The 24,075-nt window shown below is 39.2% G+C and overlaps 1 protein-coding gene across 3 annotated transcripts; it reads left to right on the top strand.

The window, feature by feature from the left end:
* Positions 1-583: 583 nt before the first annotated feature.
* Positions 584-23,888, top strand: slc35e2b (solute carrier family 35 member E2B). Of its 3 annotated transcripts, none has more exons than XM_033047898.1 (9): positions 584-853; positions 8,856-9,209; positions 9,999-10,134; positions 11,605-11,732; positions 14,360-14,480; positions 19,062-19,115; positions 19,622-19,694; positions 21,483-21,628; positions 22,516-23,888. In XM_033047898.1, the coding sequence occupies exons 1-9, from the start codon at positions 826-828 to the stop codon at positions 22,748-22,750; spliced, it is 1,275 nt and encodes a 424-aa protein (XP_032903789.1). In that variant the 5' UTR covers positions 584-825; the 3' UTR covers positions 22,751-23,888. The 3 variants fall into 3 exon arrangements, with proteins under 3 accessions (XP_032903789.1, XP_032903790.1, XP_032903791.1); XM_033047899.1 differs by having other exon boundaries at positions 740-853; positions 8,457-9,209; XM_033047900.1 differs by lacking the exon at positions 584-853 and adding an exon at positions 8,009-8,707.
* The last annotated feature ends 187 nt before the right edge of the window (positions 23,889-24,075 follow it).

Below are 24,075 nucleotides of genomic sequence, written 5' to 3' on the forward strand. Positions count from 1 at the left end.
GCTGCAGAAGGCTCTCAGCCTGAAACCTCATACATTCCTTCTCTCCAGAGATGCTGTCTGTCCCGCTGACTTACTCCAGCATTTTGTGTCTAATAGACAATAGGTGCAGGAGTAGGCCATTTGGCCCTTCGAGCCAGCACCGCCATTCACTGTGCTCATGGCTGATCATCCACAATCAGTACCCCGTTCCTGCCTTCTCCCCATATCCCCTGACTCTGCTATCTTTAAGAGCCCTATCTAGCTCTCTCTTGAAAGCATCTTCGGTGTAAACCTGCACCTGCAGTTCTTTCCCTCGCGTGCACAGAAGCATAGTTGAGAAGCACTAGTGGGATAACTGTGCAAGGATGATAGAGCGTAGCGTGGCTGACTGACCAAAGATCAGTCTGAAGAAGGGTTTCGGCCCGAAACGTCGCCTATCTGCTTCGCTCCATAGATGCTGCTGCACCCGCTGAGTTTCTCCAGCAATTTTGTGTACCTTCGATCTTCCAGCATCTGCAGTTCCTTCTTGAATGCTCTAAGATCTTTGTGACTGACTGTGTTCCACTGGGGTAGGAGGTGTGAGGCCGGCCAGCCAGTAGCCCACAATGCCACAGGGGGGGGCTGCTCTTGACCAAAGATCGCGCCTGGCGCTCTTTGTCTGCGCCGCGCGGCGGTGGCGGGAGGAGGAGGAGGAGCGGCGGGTTCGGGGCAGAGGGTCAAAGGGCGCTCCGCCCGTCGCTTGGCGACGTTCCCTAGTCGCGGCCGCAGCCGCCATCCGAGCAGAGGCGCGTCCATGTGTGGGTGCGGGACTGGCGCCGCCATGAATGAGGGGCTGTTGGGGAAAGGATGAGCGCGCCTGCGCGGGCGACAGCGGGTGAGTGAGGGGAGAGAGGGTGGGGGATAGAGGGTGGGGTTGGAGGGAGACCGGGGGATGTGTCACAAGGAAGGGGAGAGGTGTAGGATCAACGGGTGAATTAGAACCCAATATTTGTGGGGTTAGTGTGTGTGTGGGGGGGGGGGGGGGGCCCTGTGGGGAGCAGGAGGAGAGGAGAGTGGCACCTGGCCCGGTGGGTGTGTGTGATCTGGAGGTTGTGGGTAGTGTTTGGGACGTGGCGGGGTGAGGTTTGGGGTTGTGTAGTTCCAGGTGGATGGTGTGTGGGATCTGGGAGGGAGGGAAGGCGGTCCAAGCTTGTGCTTGAAGCCGGCCTGTGCGTTGCGGTGAGGTGTCCCGATGACCCCAGAGTCCATGAGTTCACATAAAAATTGTCTTTGTCATGGGGAAGATAGATTCTGTTAATTATGTATTCTCTTAATTTGGTGCTGACTTGTGCACTCAGCACGGTTGTGCCCGTGAACTGTGTGTGCTCCGCGTGGAAGGGGATCTGTAAACTCATTTACATTGGGGACATTTTTTCGGTCCCCAATGTAACTGAAATTCGCCTCATTTAATTTATTGTATCTCATGTTCACTGTTTTTTGCCTGAGAGGATAGAAGTGTGTCGACGTGTGCAGTCCATGGGCTAACTTTGAGGCTGTATATCTTGGCTTTATTCAACATATAATGTAACAGGAGACCGGTTTCTTTCCACAAGTTGACCTCCTTGGATGTGTGTATATTTAAAAAAAAACTCTGCAGCTGATGAGGCTAACATACTTAAAACGTGTTGATAAATGTACCTTCAGATGAATCATTTGTGTACATTTATATTTTTTTTTTTGTTATATTCAGAGTTCTATAGAATAAATTTATCCTGCTGATTTTTAGTGGCAGTAGAGAGATGGTACAGCCTGTTTAAAATGTCAAATGGACCTCAATTCTCTGGGCATATGACACAAAATAAGTTATATTTATATAGTGTTCATAACTTCAGGATATTCCAGGGTACTTTCTAACTAATGAAGCCCTACTGAGTTATTTTTTTCATCACCCGTACATGGAACCTATTCGAGGATAGATTATTTTTTAATAGATTCTAAATTACTTCCTTTTACGTATGACGCAAAATATCATAATATTATCATCTCGGATCATGCGCCATTAACATTTAAGATAAAATTAAAAGATATATCTAATAAAACTACTACCTGGAGATTTAACCCTCAGATATTAAAGGACAATGACTGTTGTAAATATGTGATGGATCAGATTAAATTATTTTTTGAAACTAATGATAATCCTGAAATTTCCCCATCACTATTTTGGGACACATTTAAGGCATTCATGCGTGGCGCAATAATATCCGCACAAGCACATCTCAATAAAGAAAATCGAAAAATAGAACAAAATTTAGAAAATGAGATAAAACGTCTAGATAATGAAAATATAAAACAGCCTTCCAAAGAGTTAAGTAATAAAATTGCATCAGTAAAATATAGATTAAATAAAATATATTCTAATCAAGTTATTAAACTTTTTCAACAAACTAAACAAGTGTATTTTGAATTTGGAGATAAACCTCAAAAATTACTAGCACGACAGCTTAGAAAATTAGAAGATGAGAAGATGATACACGGAATTAGATCTGAGTATGGAAATATACTGACTACTCCAAAAGATATTAATGATAGATTTTTACAATATTATAAAAATCTTTATTTGTCAAAACTAACAGGACAAACAGATAGTATGGAAATATTTTTACAAGAATGTCAAATCAATAGCTTAGATCAGGAAGGTAGAGAATTGTTAAATGCTGAAATAACAGTAAAAGACATTATAGAATCAATTAGTTCGCTAAAGAACGGAAAAGCAGCGGGCCCGGATGGCCTGAGTGCAGAATTTTATAAAAAATTTCAAGATCTGATTTCTCCAAGATTACAAATAATGTATAGATATGCATATGACCAAGGAAAATTACCAGAATCTCTAAATGAATCCACAATTACACTCATCCCTAAAGTAGATAAGGATTTGGAAGATCCTGGATCATATAGAGCGATTGCCCTTTTAAATACAGACCAAAAAATATTAACCAAGGTCTTATCTAGGAGATTAAGTTTAGTGATCTCTAAATTAATACATTATGATCAAACAGGTTTTATCCCAAAACGTTATTCATCCCATAATCTCAGACGCTTGTTTAATATTATATATTCAAAAAGAATACGAGATACGGAACTAGCGGTTATATCATTAGATGCAGAAAAAGCGTTTGATCAGGTGGAATGGATGTATTTATTTAATATAATGGAAAAGTTTCAATTGGGGGATAGATTTTGTAAATGGGTAAGAATTTTATACTCGAATCCTATTGCAAGAATTTTGACTAACCAAATTTTATCAGCCAAATTCAAACTCTCTAGGGGATGCAGACAGGGATGTCCGTTATCACCCTTATTGTTCGCATTGGTGATAGAACCATTGGCGGAAAAAATTAGATCTGAACCTGAAATATATGGCTATAATACTGATACAACAATTAATAAAATTTCTTTATATGCAGATGATGTTTTGATTTATATTACAAAACCGGAAATTAGTATTCCCAACCTGCTAAACATTATAACTAAGTTTGGTGCATTTTCTGGGTATAGGATTAATTGGGATAAAAGCGAGATTATGCCAATAACAGGAATAAATCTAAATACATTACAACAATACCCATTAAAAGTAGTTACAGACAAACTTAAATATTTAGGGATTAACGTAACTAAAACTCATAACTCATTAATAAAATCCAACTATCCTCAACTATTAGATAAACTTAGAAAAAATATTTTATATTGGAAAACACTTCCTATATCCATGATTGGTAGAATAAGTGCCATAAAGATGGTATTTCTACCACAGTTGTTATATTTGTTTCAGGCTATTCCTTTTTTTCTTCCGAAAACTTTTTTAAAAAAAATTGATAATATGGTTAATAGTTTTATTTGGGATTATAAAAATCACAGAATAAATAAAAAACATCTATGCAAAGCTAAGATAAATGGAGGATTAGCACTTCCAAACTTTTTATATTATTTTTGGGCTGTTCAGATTAAGAATATGAATTTCTGGTGGGTAAATATGGATCATGAACCGACATGGTTAAATATTGAAAAGGAAGACTGTCTACCTTTCAATGTGGGTTCGATAATTTTTGCACCAACGGAAGTACAAAAAAAAAATTATAAAGACAACCTAATAATATATAATAATAGACGTATTTGGAAACAAATAGTTAAGACTCTACATTTGGATAATCTCTCATTTAGATTACCAATTATGAATAACCCATTGTTTAAACCTGCTATATTAGATGGGGGGTTTAAACAATGGGATGATTTAGGAATTACAAGGATAGAACACCTTTATAGAAAAGGAAAATTTCTCTTATTCCAGGAGTTACAAGATATTTATGGATTGTCTCCACAACATTTGTTTAGGTATTTACAAATTAGAGATTATATTAAATCCAATACACAAGATTATAAAAATAAAGAAGCAGGACTGTTAGACGAACTGTTTAATTTATATCCAAATACAGAAAAATTAATAGCCTATATATATAACATCATTTTGGATAAGGAGAATCCAATAACGGAAATATATCGTCAAGCATGGGAAAATGAAATGGGATTGGCTATAACAAAAGAAAACTGGGAAGAAAGTCTACAACGAATACACCGGTGTTCATTAAACGCCAGACATATATTGATACAATTTAAAGTATTATATAGGTTACATTATTCGAAAACTAAATTAAATAGTATTTTTCCGAATCTCTCCGCTATTTGTGATAAGTGCAAGAAAGCAGAGGCAAATTTAATACATAGTTTCGTTACATGTCCTAAATTGAATTATTACTGGACAGAAATTTTTTAAGTTATTTCTGAAGTCATCAAAGTTAAATTGGACCCTAACCCAAAGCTAATAATATTTGGAATTCCGGATTTACATCTATCACTTACAGTAAATCAAAGAAATTTCTTTGATTACTGTTTGATAATTGGGAAAAAAATCATATTGAAATTTTGGAAGGGAACATTATCCCCCACAACCAAAATGTGGGCAGCAGAGATGATGGAGACGTTACATCTGGAAAGAATTAGATTTGTCCTATTGGACAAGTATAATTCTTTTGAACAGATATGGTCTCCATATATACAGTATTTAGAGAAGTAGCTGTTCTTGGCAACACAGCTCGGCGTGCACCCTGCGGGATTTGGTGAGAATAATTCATTTTTATATTGGAATTAACATATATGTCTTTATTGATACTATCACTTGTAGTAGTGTTATTAACAATACATATTGTGGTTTTTCATTTTTTTTTTCTTTTTTTTTTTCGTTTCTCTTTTCTTTCTTATATATAATCAATTTATTATTTAATCACTTTCTTAATGATTTATAACTGTTCTATTCTTTTTCTATCATTATTTCTAAAAAAAAATAGTAGATAAGTATTATTAGTGTTTTACTTAATGCAAATTGAATTAATTTGATATAAAGTTGTTTGAAGCATTGTAATTGATTACCTTTAATAAAAAAATATTAAAAAAAAAAAAAAAAGCTTTAGAATAGTAGAATAGGACAGTACAGCACAGGAATAGGGCCTTTGGCCAATGATGTCTGATACTAAGATAAACTTTTATCTGCTTTGTAGGAAGATTGAGAGTTCAAGCTATCTCCTCTTGTTGGGCAGATTACAAAGCAAGTGAGGATGTGGTATATTGTCTGAAGTGTCGTCCTTCACTTAAATCCATACAGCACAGAAATGCCCTGTCTATGCTAGTTCCATCTGCCTGCGTTTGGCCCATATTCCCCTAAACCTTTCCTATCCTTGTACCTGTCCAAATGTCTTTTAATGTTGTTATAGTATCTGCCTCATCTGCTTTCTCTGGCAGTTCGTTCCATATACTTGACGTGCCCCTCGATTTCCTATTATATCTTTCTTCTCTCACTTTAAACCTATGTCCTCCAATTCTTGATTACCCTACTCTGGGTAAAAGACAATGAATTCACCCTATCTATTCCCCTCATGATCTTATACACCTCCAAACAATTACCCTTCAGCCCCCTGTGCTTTGAGGAATAAAGTGAGATGTCAAATAAAAATGTTATTACAACATCTGTGGAAGGAAAAACAGGAATGTTTCAGGTCGATGCACTGAGATGTTCCTTCATCTGTCCATTCTAATTCCATTTTAGAGTCTTTCCCTGCTACCTTTTCTCAAGTTCAACCGAATTAACTAATTTAGCAAAGATAGCATTAACATAAATACTCTCTTTGATGTGGGTCGGGGGGTGATGTTATGGCTGACATCCCATGAGAAAAATGATGAACGTATCTGATTTTGTTTTGAAGAAATGTTGTCGTTGCAAAGAGTTTTGTAGTGTAAATGGTAAATGGCTCATGGGGCTTCATAAGTAAATTCCTTAAGAACATTAATAAATCCCAAATTATTGTAGCTAGATTATTTGGGGAAAAAATGGATATATTGTGCTATGAAATACTTTGATCATTAATGTGTATTTTCACGTGTTAAAACAAAGGCTTTGATTTTTAGTATGTCTATTATATTATAATGTGTAATAATATATACCAACTTTAAAGCTTTTATCTTGCCAATTTAATTTTGCGGGTCAAAACCCTGTTCCTAAGACTTGAACATCAAGTTTAGGTTGAACATGCTTCTTTCATTAATGAGAAATGCAATGTTCTTGGACATGCTGTCCTTTGGATCAAACGTTGCCGTTTTCAGTCCTGTGCCATTTACATTGAGGTGTGGCAATAAACAGCTTACACAACGCACATTGAACAAAATTTACCAATAATTGTGATATCTGTTGAACTCCCAACTGCTGACAACATCATTCTTCAGTGAGGTATTTGGGGTGGGACAGTGTTTGACCTGGAGGATGGAGCTATTCCACTCCCACTCACACCCAGACTGGTGCAGGCACAGCTCCCAGCATTTGATCTAACCATTCACTTGCCAGATTTTCTGTTGCTAGCAAAGTGGACTTCTCCTTTAAACCCATGCCCTCTAGTATTTGACTCTTCCATCCTGACAGAAAGATTCTGTCCATTTATCCTATCTAAGCCTCTCATAACTTTATAAACTTCTATTAGGTCTCCTCTCAGTCTCCAATTGGTCTCCACCACGCTACCTTGCACTTGTCCCGTGAATGTTGGTGGGTGGGAATCTAAACTAATGATCTGGAAACGCGAGTTACATGAGGCATATGGCAGGGATGGCTGTTAGTGTGTTCTCCGTGAACTTAAATTTGATAGTGGATTTGCTAGTGGAATTCTAAAGTAAATAATTAAACTGCTCCCTAATGGGGTTAAATCAAAATGTATTTCAGAGATTATACTATTCATATCAAAATTAGTTGTCAGCATGCTGAAATTCACTACCATTAATGCTGCAGGAAGAATTGTTTGGTAGCAGCAAGTTCAGTTTATTAATTTTGTTTTATCAAGCTGTTTTATTTTCAATAAATGGCATTCTTCAGCAGCTGGTGGTGAGAATTGCAACTCTGAATGATCTTCCTTTGGAAAAGTGGCTCAGAGTTGTCCATATAAAGACAGTAACCAATCACTTGGAGGTATAAGGGTTTCAGTATAATTCACTCCTTGATAGTTTCTCCTTTCCCAAGGGATTTGGCCACCTTCTGATCCGTTCTAGTAAATCCCAGCAAGGTCAGCATCCTGGAGTATAAACAGCTTCTTTCATATTGTTAGCAACTCGAGTCTTTTGTAGGGCAGATATGGTTCCATTGTACAAAAGTTTGTCCTTCAAATATGTGTTCATATTTAACCATCTATTTTAGATGAATAATTCCTAAAAAACACCCATAATTATTTATTCTGATTATTGTACATTTCTATGCAACTTTTCTTTCAAGCAACATTCTGTTTTTTTCTGAGGTACACAAAATTGCTGGGGAAACTCAGCGGGTGCAGCAGCATCTATGGAGCGAAGGAAATAGGCGACGTTTCGGGCCGAAACCCTTCTGTTTTTTCTGTCTTTGTCATTCTGTTTAATTTTCTCTAACCTTCTGATGTTGTTAGCTTTACCATGATCAGTTCTTCCACCCCCACACCCCTCCACCCCCCACCATTGCTTGTGCAACTCGTCCTTGAATGTCAATAGCACTACCAAAGCTTTTTCAATTGTAGATGCTGTCTTGACTGAATAGGCTATCCATTTGTGCAGTACTAAATATTTGGGTCATAAGTGTGATCACAGTAAGCTGTACAATGCATCGATAGCCACAAAAGCAAAATATTTAGTTGAACATCTTGCTGAGCAACATGAATTAAGCAAAGAGTCGAGGAGCGCTGGAGAGACATTCTTATAATGAACATCTTGTTACAGAGCTTCTAAACTGTTAATGTTTGTAGGAAATGTCTGGGTTGTTGATTACTGTGGGATAGATCTCTGAATGTTTTGGTTCGCCTTGATTTTCCACCTCTTCCTTCCCTCTTCTCTGTCATTTTGTGCCTCTGCCTTGGTTGCTCTTTCCCTTTCTCCATCGTGCCCAGGATGACGGGGTAGGAGTGGTGGAAGTGGCTCAAATTGATGACGTGGCTGAAATTCTCAACTTGCTCGTTTCGAGATCTGTAAACAATTCTTCTGAGTCCATTGGTCTGTGGCATTAAACCAAGGAAAAGAAAAGGACGCAAAAAGGAAATTTTTGTAGAAGAGACATTTATACACAAAATATTTTTCCTGCCTGGGTTTGAAACAGATGCCTGCTTTCAGTTGCTGATCTGATGTTATGATTATTAAGAAGGTAAAAATTATCTAAGCTGGAAAAATACTGGATGTTGACCAACTTACACATTTAGCATCAAAGGAGCCTTGTGCAAAAAACTTTCTTAATTTTTATGTTATTGGCAGACAATTTTGTCCTACTGTATATTTCAAATGTTGTGTTTCAGTAAACAACCAAGCTGCAGACTGTAACTGGAGAATGTCTTTAAATGAGAATTCCACACCTTTGCTGGACAATAAAAAGCCTCCCGATGAGAAGCTGTCCAAAGTAAAGCATTTTCCAGGACGTTTCCACCTCTTTGATAGGAGTGAAAAGATTGCAATCACAAGAAGCGACAGTTGTACAGATGAAAGTGTGTTAAAAATAACCATCACCGAGACAACAGTGATCGAATCCAACTTTGGCATTTGGAGTGTCAGGGCCATGATGTACCTCGGCCTCTGGTTTTTTTTCAGTTTCTGCACACTATTCCTCAACAAATACATCCTGACTTTGTTGGAACGAGAGCCAGGAATGCTAGGTAAGTATCTTTTTTTATATATAAATAAATCTTTTGTATTATAGCTTTCATGGAAGCAATATTAAGCTTAACTCTATATTCTGCCAGTTATCATTATTTACATTAGTAGCTTTTGGAATAAATGATTTGCCTTTCAATTCTCTACTTGCTGGGAGTGAACTCTGCCACAAGTTTTTTCATGAATACAGTTGGACATAGTAGGAGCTAACATTAAATAATTTCAGATTTTTTTAAAGAAAATGTATTGTCCTATTGTTTAGCTTTCAATGTGTGGAAAAACATGAAAAGTTTAACTGCAATATTTCATCTGTAAAAATTGCTTTGTAGTCGCTGTGCAATAGAATAGTCAGTCAGGAATGTCTGCATTGTAGAAACAAAGAACTGCAGATTTTGGTTTCTACCAAAGATAGACACACAATGCTGGAGTAACTCAGTGGGTCCGGCAGCATCTCTGGAGGAAAAAGATAGGTGATGTTTCGGGTCCTAACTCGAAACGTCACCTATTGTTTTTCTCCAAGATGATGCCCGGCCTGCTGAGTTACTCCAGCACTTTGTGTCTATGTCTGCATTGTAGCTGGAAATACCTACACCAAACCAACAAACTCTTTCCTCCCATCCAATCACCTCACCTGGAGCCATCCAACATCAGTTTGAGTATTGTTTGAAGAACAGAACATGCTTGTGCCTTGGGCCATGACGTTTCAATACTGAGTACTTGTTAGTGAAGATTCACAAGTGGTGTGTGTTTGTACTAATTTATGATCATCTTGCTATGTCTGACTTTTCCAGGTGCTGTCCAGATACTTACAACCACTATAATTGGTTGTTTCAAAATGTATGTCCCCTGTTGTTTATATCAGCATAAAACCAGAATGGAATATCCACCAAACTTTCTCATGATTATGTTCTTTGTGGGATTAATGAGGTGAGTTAGAAATAACTTAAATTGCTGTAAACAGCTACCCCCTGTTTTCATGTATTAATTTACTTTCAATTTATGAGCATTATTTTTTACCGTGTGGAGTGGGAAAAGAAACCTGTAACAGCCTGGTTGGTACATACTTAATTAATTAAAAATATATATATTCTTGTGTAACACACCTCCATCCCTGAATGTTAGTTGTTTAACTGACTATAATAGTTCAGATCATCAAATATTTCAGCCAAAGGTGGGTAAAACTTGGAAAATAAATGTAGGTCACTACCATTTATAGTGCTGAAGGTTTACATTATAAATTTGCATTGCTGGACAGAAGCTGCTGTCTCTTCCTCATTTTTAGCTCACACAATACACCCCAGTCTAGAGTTTTTGTTTTAGTGACAAGCTTGGCGGCTGCTGACCCAGTTTACCTAACACTAGCCGTAGCATAATGTTGCCCTGGTAGCTAAATCCATACAAAACCATGCAACAATTAGTTATAATATTACTGCAGAGTGTTGAGCCCTAGAACGGGTTCCCAGTGCAGTAGTCCATGACAGGAGTTTGTACCAAGTTCTCAGCGCACTGGTTCCTGGAATGCATTCTGAGCACAAAGTAAGGGACCAATATATTTAATTAGCCTCAGTTTTTATTGAGGTAATGAAAAGGGTGGATGAGGAAGATGTAATTACAGTGGTGTACATTAACTTCCATGGGGCATTTTAATATGGTTCCCCATAATGGGCTCATCAATAAGTTTGAAACCCATCAGAGAGTGAGGGGAGAAATGCGTCTGCTGGATAGTGTGAAATAGACCAGCTTAAGGATGGGAATATAGAATGAGCAAGGTGAATGGCTGTTTCTTAGAGAGGAAGAAGATAGACACTGGGCTGCCAAGGGCCACTAGTGGGATCATTACTTTTCCACCCCCAAATTTAATAACTATTCTACAGTGACTGTGTAAGAGACCATTTCAAAATGTGCGGATTGCAGTAAACTACAACAGAACTTAGACGTAGAGGCGCAGTTATGTAGCAGACAAAATTTAACACGGGTACTTGCAAAGTACAAATAGTAGAATCAAAGACCTGTGTGCTTTTGATTGTGGCACCAAAGATCAGGAAGTACTATTCAAATTTCAGAGTTTACAGGAAAGCAAACTGCAGATGCTGGAAATCTAAAAAAAAAAAAATGGCATTGTGGCAAATATAGAAACAGTTACAGTAACTATTCAAGATGATCTCTTATTAGAAAAAAATCATCAATTTGAAATTTCATCTTTTTTTGTATCTCTGCTTGAATGCTGCCTGACTATTTGCATTTAGCATTTTCTGGTTTTATCTCGTAATGTGCACAATATTTGAATCCTTTTTTTTAATCAAATTTATTAAATTTGACTTTTTCATATTTAAGATAATTATTGTTTGTTTTTCACTTTCATCCTGACATCTGCTGATATGTTTTATTTTCATGTAGGTTTGCTACTGTAGTTCTGGGGCTTGTAAGTCTAAAGAATGTCGCTGTTTCATTCGCAGAAACTGTAAAAAGTTCAGCACCAATTTTTACTGTCATTATGTCCAGACTTATTCTGGGAGAATACACAGGTATGGAGCCCTTTTTGATAAATGTATTAGTTGTATTATCTTAGTTCATGATTATAGTTTTTTTAGTTTTTGGTGACTGTTGATGGATTGTTACATGGATCTTATGAAGATTATACTATCGATCAACAACACTTCATTAAATGTGAACATCCTACTCACCCTTGTCATTAAACTACAGGATCCCATCCATAATCCATTTCCCTCAGCCTTTTGCCGTTGAAGATTTCATACATTGCTACCATAAAACTTGACTGTTCCAACACACTCCTTTGTGGCATCTCATCTTTCTCCTGTCATAAACTCAAACATCCAAAACTCCTCTGTCCTCCCAGCTCGTAAATTCCTGTTCACCCAACACTTTATTCTTGTTTATCTATGTTGTTTAATGATCCAGTATCAAGCTTTAAAAAAAATTTCAACATTGTTATCAAATCACATCGTGGCTTCACTCCTCAATCACTGTAACATTTACAAGTCATATAATGCTCTTAAAATTACTGCCTCGTAGCTCAAGCGGCCAGGTTTGATCCTGACCGTTGGCACTGTCGGTGGAGATTGCACGTTCTCCCTGTGGCCACGTTGGTTTTCCCTGGGTGCTCAGGGTTCCTCCCGCATCCGAAAGATGTGTGGGTTGGTAGGGAAATTGGCCTCTGTGAATTGTCTCGTGCCTAGATGAGTGGTGGTTGGGGAATTGATGAGAATGTGGGATGAATAAAGTGGGATTAATGTTTACAGGTAAAGAAGGCTTATCGTATGCTTGCTGCCATAAGTTGGGGCAGTGAGTATGAGTCAGGACGTCATGATGGAACTTTACAGGATTTGGTTAGGCCACATTTGGACTATTGTGTGCAGTTCTGGTCACTCCATTACAGGAAGGATGTGGAGGTTTTGGAAGGGTGCAGAGGTGGTTTACCAGAATTGGAGGGTAATAGCAACAGGGACTTAAATCATTTTCTCTGGAATGCCAGAGGTTGTGGGGAGACCTGATAGAAGTATGTATAATTATGTGAGCCATAGATTGGCAGAGCTTTTTTTACCAAGATAGAAAAATCAAAGACTAGAGGGCATCTTTTTAAGGTGAGAGGCAAATTTTAAAGGAGATGTGTGGGACATGTGTTTTTTTACACAGATGATGGAGAGTGCTTGGAACTTTCTGGGATTGATGGTTGAGGCAGAGACTTTTTGATGGAATTGCTCTTGGTATCATGTTCGCCATTGCTTTGTGGACTGAAGGGTCAGCTCTTGTGCTGTACTGTTCTATGCTCTATAATAGGTGTTTGATGAACTCGGTGGGCTGAAGGCTCTTGTTCCATGTTGTGGTCTGTGCTTTGCATCAATTCAGCCCTATTACATTCAATTCTTCAGTGACGATTATGCTTTCAATTGTCCCCGCCTGAAACTCTGGACTTCCTGTCAGCCTCCTTTTCCTCAAAACCTTGCTTTTGATCATCTATCCTATGTTTCCCAAATATCTTAATTCAGATTTTCATCAAATGTTAGCATCACAGAGGAGGTCACATCACCTTTCCGTTGCTCACTCCCTGTAAATGTTATGTAGCCAAAACCATTCCTCACCTTTTCCCCTCAAGCCCTGTATTTCATCTCTCCCCCACTTTCAAGAAGACAGCCACTACTGTTCTGATAGTAATTATTGAATTTGATGCTCAACTTCATCAGGCAATGCAGGTGTTAATCTCTTGTTATGTTTTGTTTTAAACTGCCAGTTCTTAAACATGTATCCAGTGCACTTTCTATTTCAACCAATGGGAATGGCATTTCTCTTTTTTTCACTATGTCTCTCGTCATCTTTGAACATCACTATCAAACATCCTCCTCACCTACTCTGGTCCCAAGCAAACTATTCCCTGTGATGTAAGTCCTTCATCTTGGGAACCTTTTTTGTAAATTTATTTCAAATCAAGAATGTTTCAATCTCCGCTTTCAAAATACCTGATGACGTGGCCCGCACAGCTGTCCGTGGCAACTCATTTCTTTATAAAGGGTTGTGACCATAATTAGGCAGGTCTCCAAATGGGACCAATAAAGGTTCATTGTAATTTTCCCATTTCTGTATAATTACCAACTCTTATGAAATACAGACTCTGATATGCTTTTGTAAATTGCCTATCAGCTCTAAGATATTGCAGCACAAGGTTGCCTATGTGCATATGTTTCCTTGCAACCCTAAAGGAATTGCATGTTTTGTCTGACTTCTCTTCACATCAAGGTGTATCACTTTGCACATTGAACCCGTCCAGGGACTGGGCTAGCTGCTTACTGAGAGATTATCATTTTAAAGTAGATCTGACTTCAGTCATTGAGGTGTATGAGACATAGTAGAGGATGGGAAGAGCAGCTTTGTCTGCCTGTTTCAAAACTCACATCAAAGGCATTAAGCTCATCCGATAGAAATGAATCGATGCCAGAAAATGCCCCCCCCCCCCATGTTGGCTGGTGACCTGTGATGGTATCCAGGCCCTATCGCAGTCGTCTGGCATTCACCTGAATAAACTGAGTCTCTGGTTTGTTTTGGAAGTTCTTCACTAGTGCGCTATTCTAATACTGTATGAACATACATACCCTTCAAAAGCTGAGAGATTTTTCCATGTTTTATCTCCTTATCCTAGGTTTATGGGTTAGCTTGTCTTTAATGCCTATAATGGGTGGATTGGCATTGTGTACTGTCACAGAAATCAACTTTAACATGCTTGGCTTCTCAGCTGCCCTGTCCACCAATATCATGGACTGGTAAGTACATAATGTTAGTGTTCTTGCTCTCAAGTTAAATGAAAATATCTAGTTGCAACATACGAATTTGGAGCTCTGCCTGTATTTTTCTAGGAGTGTTAGATCCAGAGCGGAGGTGTGAGCACATTGCCATCTGTGCAATTATCAAACATATTTTTACTTATTCACCATGGCTTTTGGTTGTCATTAGCTAGGTCACCATTTATTGCATATTCTTAATTGCACCTAAAGGTAGTCATTTGCCAGTAGAAGTAAAGAACTGCAGATGCTGTTAATACACAAAATGACACAAAGTACTGGAGAAACTCTGTGGGTAAGACAGCATCCCTGGAGAACATGGATAGGTGATGTTTTTGGTAGAGACCCTTCTTAAGTGATCTGCCAAGCCTCTTGAAGGGAAATTTAGCAAAAATCCCATTGCTGTTGATTTGACCCTGCAAAGACCAAGAACTTTCTGTGGTTTTTCTTCTAAATTCGAAAGGATGAATGCAGTTATTTTAGGAACTTCCGCTGCTTTGTAACCTTGTGTGTCTTGGTCCCAAGCAAAGCATTCAGTGTACAGTGAAAAGTCTTGAAGTCCTGTAATTAATGTAATTAGCAGTCAAATAGTTTTTGGTGGTTCAGTGGGAAATGTTGCCTCAAGTCCAGACCGTCTCCTGTGACCTAATTTGATCTTAATCTGAACAGCAAGACTTTGAAGATGGCAGGTTTTATCATTTGATTATGTGACCAGGTTCTGGCATGGGACCAACCCTAGACTCTTTTATTTCAGTAAAGAATTACTGAATAATCTGAGATGGGAGCTGTCTAGGGCCTTCCGGATGGGCTTTGTGGACTTCTTGTAGTCGCCCAGTCCCATAACCTTCTTAGAGTCGTTCAGCTGGTTTCCTGGTCCTTCTTGTTGCAATTTCTTCAAGATTTTATCACATTCCTTTTTTTAAAAATCTTCCATAACCACCACCTATGGTGTTGTACATTCCAAATCTGTCGTAGTGATGATACGTGCACTTTCACTTTTTATTCCATTTAAATATGTCAAGCAGATGAAGAATGCTGTGTTGAAAGGACAATTAGTAGGATTGGCTATTACACATTGGAGTCTGGGACATTGAGGTTATCTCATTGCAATTGCGTGGCCAATGTTGTTCCCGTGTTGTTGAAGATAATCCAGGGCATTGTAGGGCATTTAGCATCATGTCAGTGTTGGGGAAGCTATTGGAGAAGCTTCTTAGGACTACGATTTATTTGCATTTGGAGGAGAAAGAGCTGATATGGGACAGTCTGCAGCAAGAGATGTCTTTGTCTGCAGCAAGAGATGTCGTACTAACTTGATTGAAACTAAAATTACATCCAATCTTCTGTCTCTATGCTATTTTCCGGTGTTATTACCATCCCTTGATTCCTTTAATATTCACATGTCTATCAATCGCAATTACCAAGCCATAACAATAGCGAATAACAAAGGTTCACCAGTCTTTAAATCAAGAAGTTTATCTGTGTCTCAGTCCTAATTAGCCTTCCTTTTATTCTCAAACCATACCCCTGGTCTATCATCCTCGCTTCATCTTGCATGTCAGCCCTTTAATATTTTCTAAAGTTCGATGTGATCTCCTCTTGTTCTACTAAACTCGAGGGAATACAGTCCCAGTCTCCTCAATCTCTGGTAATGGCATGTCTGACATCCCCGGAAGCAGTTGAGCATATCTTTGCTGCTCTCTTTCTATGTCAAATGCATCCTTTTTTTAAAAGTATGTTGACTAAAACTGCACAGTATTTTGAGTACAGTCTCACCAAGCCGTTATACAATTACAATAAGACTCACTCCTGTAATCAAACCCTTAAATTTTAAAGGCCGACATGATATTTCCCTTCCCAATCATTTCCTACACCACCTTGTTGGCCTTTAGTGACCTGTATCATCGAGGTCCCTTTTGATTATCCACACTAACCAGTCTCTCACCATTTAACACACACACTGCTTTTCTATGGTGTTCACCAAAGTGGATGACCTCGTGTTGTTCCTCATTGTTTTCCATCTGTCACAATCATGCTCACTCACTCAGCTTTTCAATGTATCCAGAGTCTCTTTACATCCTATCTGTACTTTAATCCTACCTAGTTACTTATCATCAGGAAACTTGGAAATAAATAATTGACCCCCATCACCAAATCATCGATAAAGATTGTGGGGCCCAAGCATTGACGCCTGCACCACCCCACGAATCACAACCACCAAGGGTCTTCTTATTTCAACTCCTTTATCCCCAATTCCACTTGCTCTAACTTTATTGACATGCGTGGGATTTTATTGAAAACTGTACAAAAATCTATGAATTCCACTGCTTCTATCGTATCTATTTCATAAATCATATCCTCAAAGAATTCCAGCATTTTATTAAACATGCTTTTTTAATCCTCTGTTTAATCCCAATAATCTTTTTAAGCTGTTCTGTTACTACATCTTTTGTTATAGATTCCAGGATATCCCTACCACTGACGTTAATCTAACAGGTCGGTAGTTCCCTATTTTCTGTCTCCCTCCTCCCTATAGAAGCATAGAAAATAGGTGCAGGAGGAGGTCATTTGGCCCTTCGAGCCAACAACGCCATTCATTGTGATCATGGCAGATCATTCACAATCAGTAGTCTAAGAATAAAGGGGAGGCCATTTAAAACTGAGATGAGAAAAAACGTTTTCACCCAGAGAGTTGTGAATTTGTGGAATTCTCTGCCTCAGGCAGTAGAGGCCAATTCACTGGATGAATTTAAAACGGAGTTAGATAGAGCTTTAGGAGCTAGCAGAATCAAGGGATATGGGGAGAAGGCAGGCACGGGTTACTGATTGTGGATGATCAGCCATGATCACAATAAATGGCGGTGCAGACTGGAAGGGCCAAATGGCCTCCTCCTGCACCTATTTTCTATGTTTAATCCCCACAATCTCATATCTACCAATCTCCAACTGAGCCTCAAGCTCATCCACTTTACTTATACTTTGTGCATTCATATATAATACTTTTAATCCATTACTCACCTCATGTTTCACATTGATTCCTATTTTACTTGGCCATACTCTCCTATCACTTTGTGAGCTTTCTGTCCTGTTAATTCTGGTGTCTTTCTTAATTTTTCCTATACTCTCTTTCCCTTTAACTCCATCCTTGTATTTCCAATTTGTCTCTCCCCCCCCCCCCCCCAGTTGGTCTAAACCCACCCGTGTAGCAGTGGTAAACCTGCCTGCCAGAATGCTGGTCCCCCACCTGTTAAGGTGCAACCCTTTTGTACAATTCACCCTTACCCCAAACCAGATCCCAGTGGTCTAAGAATCTAAATCCCTGCCCCCTGCACCAGCTCCTCAACCACACATTCAGATTCCCTATCCTCCTGTTCCTGCCTCACCAGCACGAAGAACTGGAAGCAAACCGGAGATAACCACCCTGGAGGTCCTGCTTTTCAGCCTTCTTCCGAGCTCTAAAGTCACGCTGCAGAATCGCTTTCCTCTTCTTCCCAACATCATTTGTGCTGACATGCACTACTATTTCCGGCTGCTCACCTTCACCCTTGAGGATGCCCTGCAGTCAGTCCATGACGTCCTGGTCCCTGGCACTAGGGAGGCAACACACCATCCTTGAATCCCACCTGTTGCCACAGAAACCCGTCTGTACCTCTCACCATGGAGTCCACGACTACCACGGCTCTGCCTGACGTCTGTCTCTTCGGCTTTGCCTCAGCGCCATGTTTTGACTCGCAGACCTGTCCGCCGCTCAGACTGGCAGCATCTTCTGTCCCGACAACTTCCAAGAGGGTGAACCTGTTTTCAAGAGGTACATCCCCCGGGGTGTCCTGTACTCCAAGCTTCCTTCCCATCATCACCCACCTTCTCTCTTCCGGTATCTTCCGTGTAGGTCCTGTCTAGGAAACTATCGTTTTCCCGGATGATCCTGAGGTCATCAGTTGCCTCTCCAGTTCCCTAACACGGTCCTTCAGGAGCTGAACCTGGACACACTTTCCACAGTTGTAGCAGCCAGAGGCACCAGCAATGTCCCTGACCTCCCACATCCTGCAAGCATCACACTGAATTAGCTTGCCTGTCATTACTTTACTGCGTCTCACCCTCTCCAACTTTTGGCGTTGTCTCCTCACGTCAGCCTCCTCGCCGAAGACTCTCCAGCCAAAGACTCGCACTTTTCTCACAAGGCACTTCCCTCGACCAGGCCGCTCCCCTACTAGTGGGGTCATATTTGCCCCCCCCCAAATCTTCAGGAAGATTCAATAATCTATAGAACCCTGAAAGATAACAACCGAAGCATCTACCATCTCTGAGGTTACCTCCTTCAAAACTGGGATTAATATAATTAAATCCTTGGGATTTATCAGCTTTCAATCTCAACAATTTCCGTACTCTTTTCTTTTGCTATGGGATTTGCAATACAGACACTTTGTTCTTCTGTTCTATATGTTTTTGGGGTATTCATGCAATAATGGATATTAAACCTTCGATTCCTTGCCAAGAAAATGATAGCTATTGTAACTGATAATTTACTGTTTGTATTAGCTCTGTGCTAATACTTTCCATTTTTAGTTTACAGAATGTTTTCTCTAAGAAATTGCTCAGTGGAGACAAATATAAGTTCTCGTAAGTTTTTACATTTTGGTTTTACCAGTCAATTCGAGTTTATTGTCAACTCCTCAATTTCTAATTAATAATATGAAGAATGTTGTAAATATTTTGTGGTTTCAAATTTGTTTAAATTTAGGTGCAACACACTTTAATTGCTATGCACAAATGTACACCCAGAAATAGTTTCAACGTTAAGTCTTGTCATTGTTTAAGACTTGGTTATACAAAATACCTATCAACTATTTTAGAGGGAACCTTCACATGTTGAATGACAATCAACCAGGTATTTCCACATGACAATCTTAACATCATGTTCAATGATTTTAGCCACCGCTGTCCACCTAATTGATTTTTTTTGCAAAAACTTTGAATAAATATCATCATAACGGTGATATTCATAATTTAATAAATTTTTTAAATCGTGAAAATGGATATTACAGATGCCCTCGTCTCCAAAAAAAAACTTCTTGTCAGTGGAGACTCAATGTTCTATTTTATAATACTTTCTCTTTTGATCTTAGACCACCAGAACTGCAGTTTTACACCAGCGCTGCTGCAGTGGTGATGTTAATTCCAGCATGGATTTTTCTCATGGTAAGAGAACTCCTAAAGGAGTTACTTTACATTAGACTTTTGAGAGGCAGTGCGGAAACAGGCCCTTTGGCCCCCCAAATCCGCGCCGACTAGTGATCACTCCTTGCACTAGCACTTTCCTACACATTAGGGATAATTTACAATTTTTAATGAAAGCCAAATAACTTACAAACCTGTACGTCTTTGGAATGTGGGAGGAAACCGGAGAACCCGGGGAAAACCCACGCAGTCAGTGGGAGAACACACAAACTCCGTACAGACAGCACCCCTAGCCAGAATTAAACCCGGGTCGCTGGCATTGTGTGGCGCAGAGATTCAGTTTAAAGATTCAGTTTACTGCTAGCCAAATTGATGGCTGGTTTTCTCTTTGTAATTTACAGTTTACTTTTGTGATAAAGAGACCATGTCGCCAATTAGATGTATTCCAGCTTCAGCAGAGTAATTCCATCAGTACCCTTCCTCCTCATCTCCAGGCAGCCCAGCAATTTCACTGACAAATGCTTATCAACTCCACCTCCAGTTTAAATTCCATTTGGAATATTTTGGAGGACCAAGAAACCAAGAACTCTCCTATTTCATCTTGAAATCTCTTCACTGCATTCATACACCAAGGGGTAATTTACAGAGCATGTTTAAATCGACCAGCACATCTTTGGGATGTGGAAGGAAACTAGAGCATATGGGGAAATCCACACAAAATCCATACAGACAACAGAGGTCAGATTTCAATCTGGGTCCCAAGAGGTGGTGAGGCAGCATCATCGACTTCTGCACAACTGTACCGCCCGTAACATTTTGGTCAATTTGTGTTTACTAATGTTGTAGCCATATTTGACATCCCAGTATTGGCCCTGGTGAAGTGCTGCCCACATTTCACCAAGTACCTGCCCTTTATTCCCACCCTATGCTTTAGAACTTGAAATATAGAACGGTGCCCTTTGGCCCACAATGTCTGTACTGAACATGATACCAAGATAAACAAATCTCGTTGCCTGCATGTGATCCATGTTTCTGGCCTGAAACCACCAAGCAGTCCATTCTGTTACTTATCCCTTGCTGTACATTCTCTGACTTATTTTATTAGACTATTATGGATTGGCAAAGAAGAGATAGGGAAAACGTACAGAAAATCAAAATGCCCTATAGATAATATGGAAATGGTGAAAAGCCTGGCAAACTTAAACGTCACCTACTGGAAAAGAAGAAGATTTAAAATAGAAAGGGTGACAGTCCAGATGCATACTTTGTGTCCCTTGACATAATCTGAGGCGATAAGATTTTCTTAGCCAACAAGCAAACATCGAATTCCCTTCCCTTATGTGAATGGTGCTTTCTGTAGTCATTGGAATGAAAGTGTCTGTGATTGTTGCTGACAATACCAGATACTGACTGGCCAAATTAATTTTCTATTGGAATGTGATGTTTTGTGTGCAGTCCTTTGTTTAGCTTTGTTTAGAGATACAGCGTGGAAACAAGTCCTTCGGCCCACTGAGTCCACGCCGGCTATCAATCAACCGTACACTAGTTCCATGTCCTACATGCTAGGGGCATTTACAGAAAGTAACCTACAAACCTGCATGTTTTTGGAGTGTGGGAGGAAACCGGATCACCCAGAGAAAACCTATGGGAGAATTTACAAACTGCACTGACAGCACCTGCATTCAGGGTCGAACCCAGGCCTTTGGAGCTGTGAGGCAGCAGCTCTATCGCTGTGCCACCATGCTGCCCTTTGCCTACATTTCTGCAGCTAGTCTCAAGATAAATAACCCAGCGCCTTTTCTTTTGTAGGATGTTCCAGTCCTTGGAAGTAGTGGACACTCATTTAGTTTTAATCAAGACGTTGTGGTTCTTCTTCTTATTGATGGAATCTTATTTCATATTCAGAGTGTGACTGCATATGCTTTAATGGGAAAGATATCACCTGTTACTTTCAGGTAAGCAGATTAGTAGATTCCCGAGGGGAGATGGGAGAGGCTGCCTTGATGTTGTTGCAGTTTACCTGATGTAACATTTAAGGAGCCCTGGTAAAATCAAAGTCAGTGGACATCAGGGGTAAAAATGTACAGAATGTTAGGAATCGTACCTCAAATGAAGATGGGTGTGGATAGGGTGGTATAATCTGATGACAGCAGGGAAGAAGCTATTGCTTTTAGACTTTTGTATCTTCTGCTCAACAGGAGAGGGGGAAATAGAGAATATATTGGTGTGAGTGGTGGAGTTCCAGGGCTGCTTTCCCAAGGCAGCATGTAGTGTAGATCATCAGCGATGGGGGTTGGAGGAGGTCTGTGTGATATTCTGGGCTGTGCCCACAACTTTGGAATTTCTTATGGTCTGGGACAGAGCAGCTGCGATTACTGCAGAGAAGGAAACCATTATCCCTTTTGAGTCTTTAAGAAGGAACTGCAGATGCTGGAAAATCGAAGGTAGACAAAAGTGCTGGAGAAACTCAGCGGGTGCAGCAGCATCTAAGGAGCGAAAGAAATAGGCAACGTTTCGGGCCGAAACCCTTCTTCAGACTGATGTACATACGAGTAAACCAGGTAGTGCATAAAGAGAAACAGTGAAGAACAGTGTTACAACAACAGAGAAAGTGCAGTTTATTTGTTTTAAAGTACAAGGTCTACAACGAGGTAGCTTATTGGGGGGGGGGGGGGGGGCAAGAATATATCCTAAGCTTGTGAGATGTCCGTTAAAACTATAATAAACATGGGCAAAGAAGCTGTCCTTGAATTATGCTGGTACCTGTAGAATTATTTATGGTTTAAAATTAGGATTTGATATGGAGAGATCAATATCTAATTTGTTGTCTCCACCAATTTAGTGTTGCCAGTACGGTGAAACATGCCCTTTCGATCTGGCTCAGTATTATCATCTTCAGCAACAAGATCACCACCTACTCAGCCTTCGGGACTGCTTTAGTCATCATCGGAGTATTTCTGTACAACCGGGCGCGTCAGTACCAACAACAGAAAATCCAAGCTTTGATATCTTATAACAATAAAGGGCGGGAAGATCAGCCTCTGTTGAATGAGGACCTGCAACAACCTGAGAAGTAAACGTGTTCTAAGATTTCACAAGTGAAACGTGTGGCTCTGAAACCTGGAAGCATCGATCTTAAGACTGATGTGGGCACGACTGCATTTTACTCAGCTAATGATTTTCCATTGACTGCAACGTTAACTTTTTCCAATGTATTTTTTGCTTATTTTAAAAATACGAAAGTTAACGTGAAACTTAATTATGAGCTTTTAAATGAATTTTCTCCCCTTTGTTGTTTAAAATTATTAATGATTTTATATATTAATATACTTTTTCATCAAGCACCCTGAATTTTGCTTCAACTGTAAAGGTATATGTAATCATTGAATCTATTCCTCAGGGTTCACTTATCCACTGTTTCTGTCATATGCTGAGCTTTTGCCAGTGGAGGAAGTGTGTACATTATTGTGGCATTTCAAGGATCATTTGAATTTAGTATTTACCATGGTTGTTGGCATCTTGGACTGAGCATTTTACATGAAACAGTAAATTCTTGTTTACTGTGTAAATCTAAACTCGGAGTGAAAGTTTGAATATGATGTCATTATCATTTAGAAAACTGTTTTGTATGAGTGCACCTGTAGATAAACCTCAGTTAAGATCCCATTAAAGAGTGCTGCTTTACCTAGGCAAGTAGCTACTCTACAGGCAGCTGATGATGCTCTTACTATTTCAATTATCTTACTGATAGAGGTTACTTGAACATTTACTAGTTGAAACCTAGATTCCTCCCAAATGCACTTTAAAATAAATTGTAAACCACTATTTTCCAAACCCATCTACCTTTATCACCTTTGAATATTGGTAACATCTCTAATTGTGTTTGGCTAGATTCTTTTTAATTCATTTAATCTAGAACAGTATTATGAATTCAAAATGGAGACATCTGATAATGAGAATTAATTCCAAGGCTCATTTGATTAACTCCCTGGATTTAGTGTTGGAGTCTTCTCTGTTCTATTAAACTTGCAGAAAACTAAAATTATGTTAGATTTTGCACGAAGGGATATGTTATATCCTCACTTAAGAACATTGAATGGTTAAGATCTCCATTATTGATCAGGATCACATTTTGTATTTGTAAAACAACTTGGATCTATCAGTGATCTACCATATTGTATTTTTCGTGTGTTTGATTAAAATAACTGACCGTAACACATTTGCTTCTGAATCTTCTCTATGAAATGTTTTTTTACTTGCATGTGTCAGAAGCCAGCTGGTAAGTTCTTCTGTACTGACGCCATGAATGCAACAAAATTCATGACCTCCGGATGGACCAGTGCATATTGCAGTCAATTAAGTGATTTAATACAGTGCCCTCCATAATGTTTGGGATAAAGAC

The sequence above is a fragment of the Amblyraja radiata genome, chromosome 31, assembly GCF_010909765.2.
Source record: "Amblyraja radiata isolate CabotCenter1 chromosome 31, sAmbRad1.1.pri, whole genome shotgun sequence".
NCBI lineage: Eukaryota > Metazoa > Chordata > Chondrichthyes > Rajiformes > Rajidae > Amblyraja > Amblyraja radiata.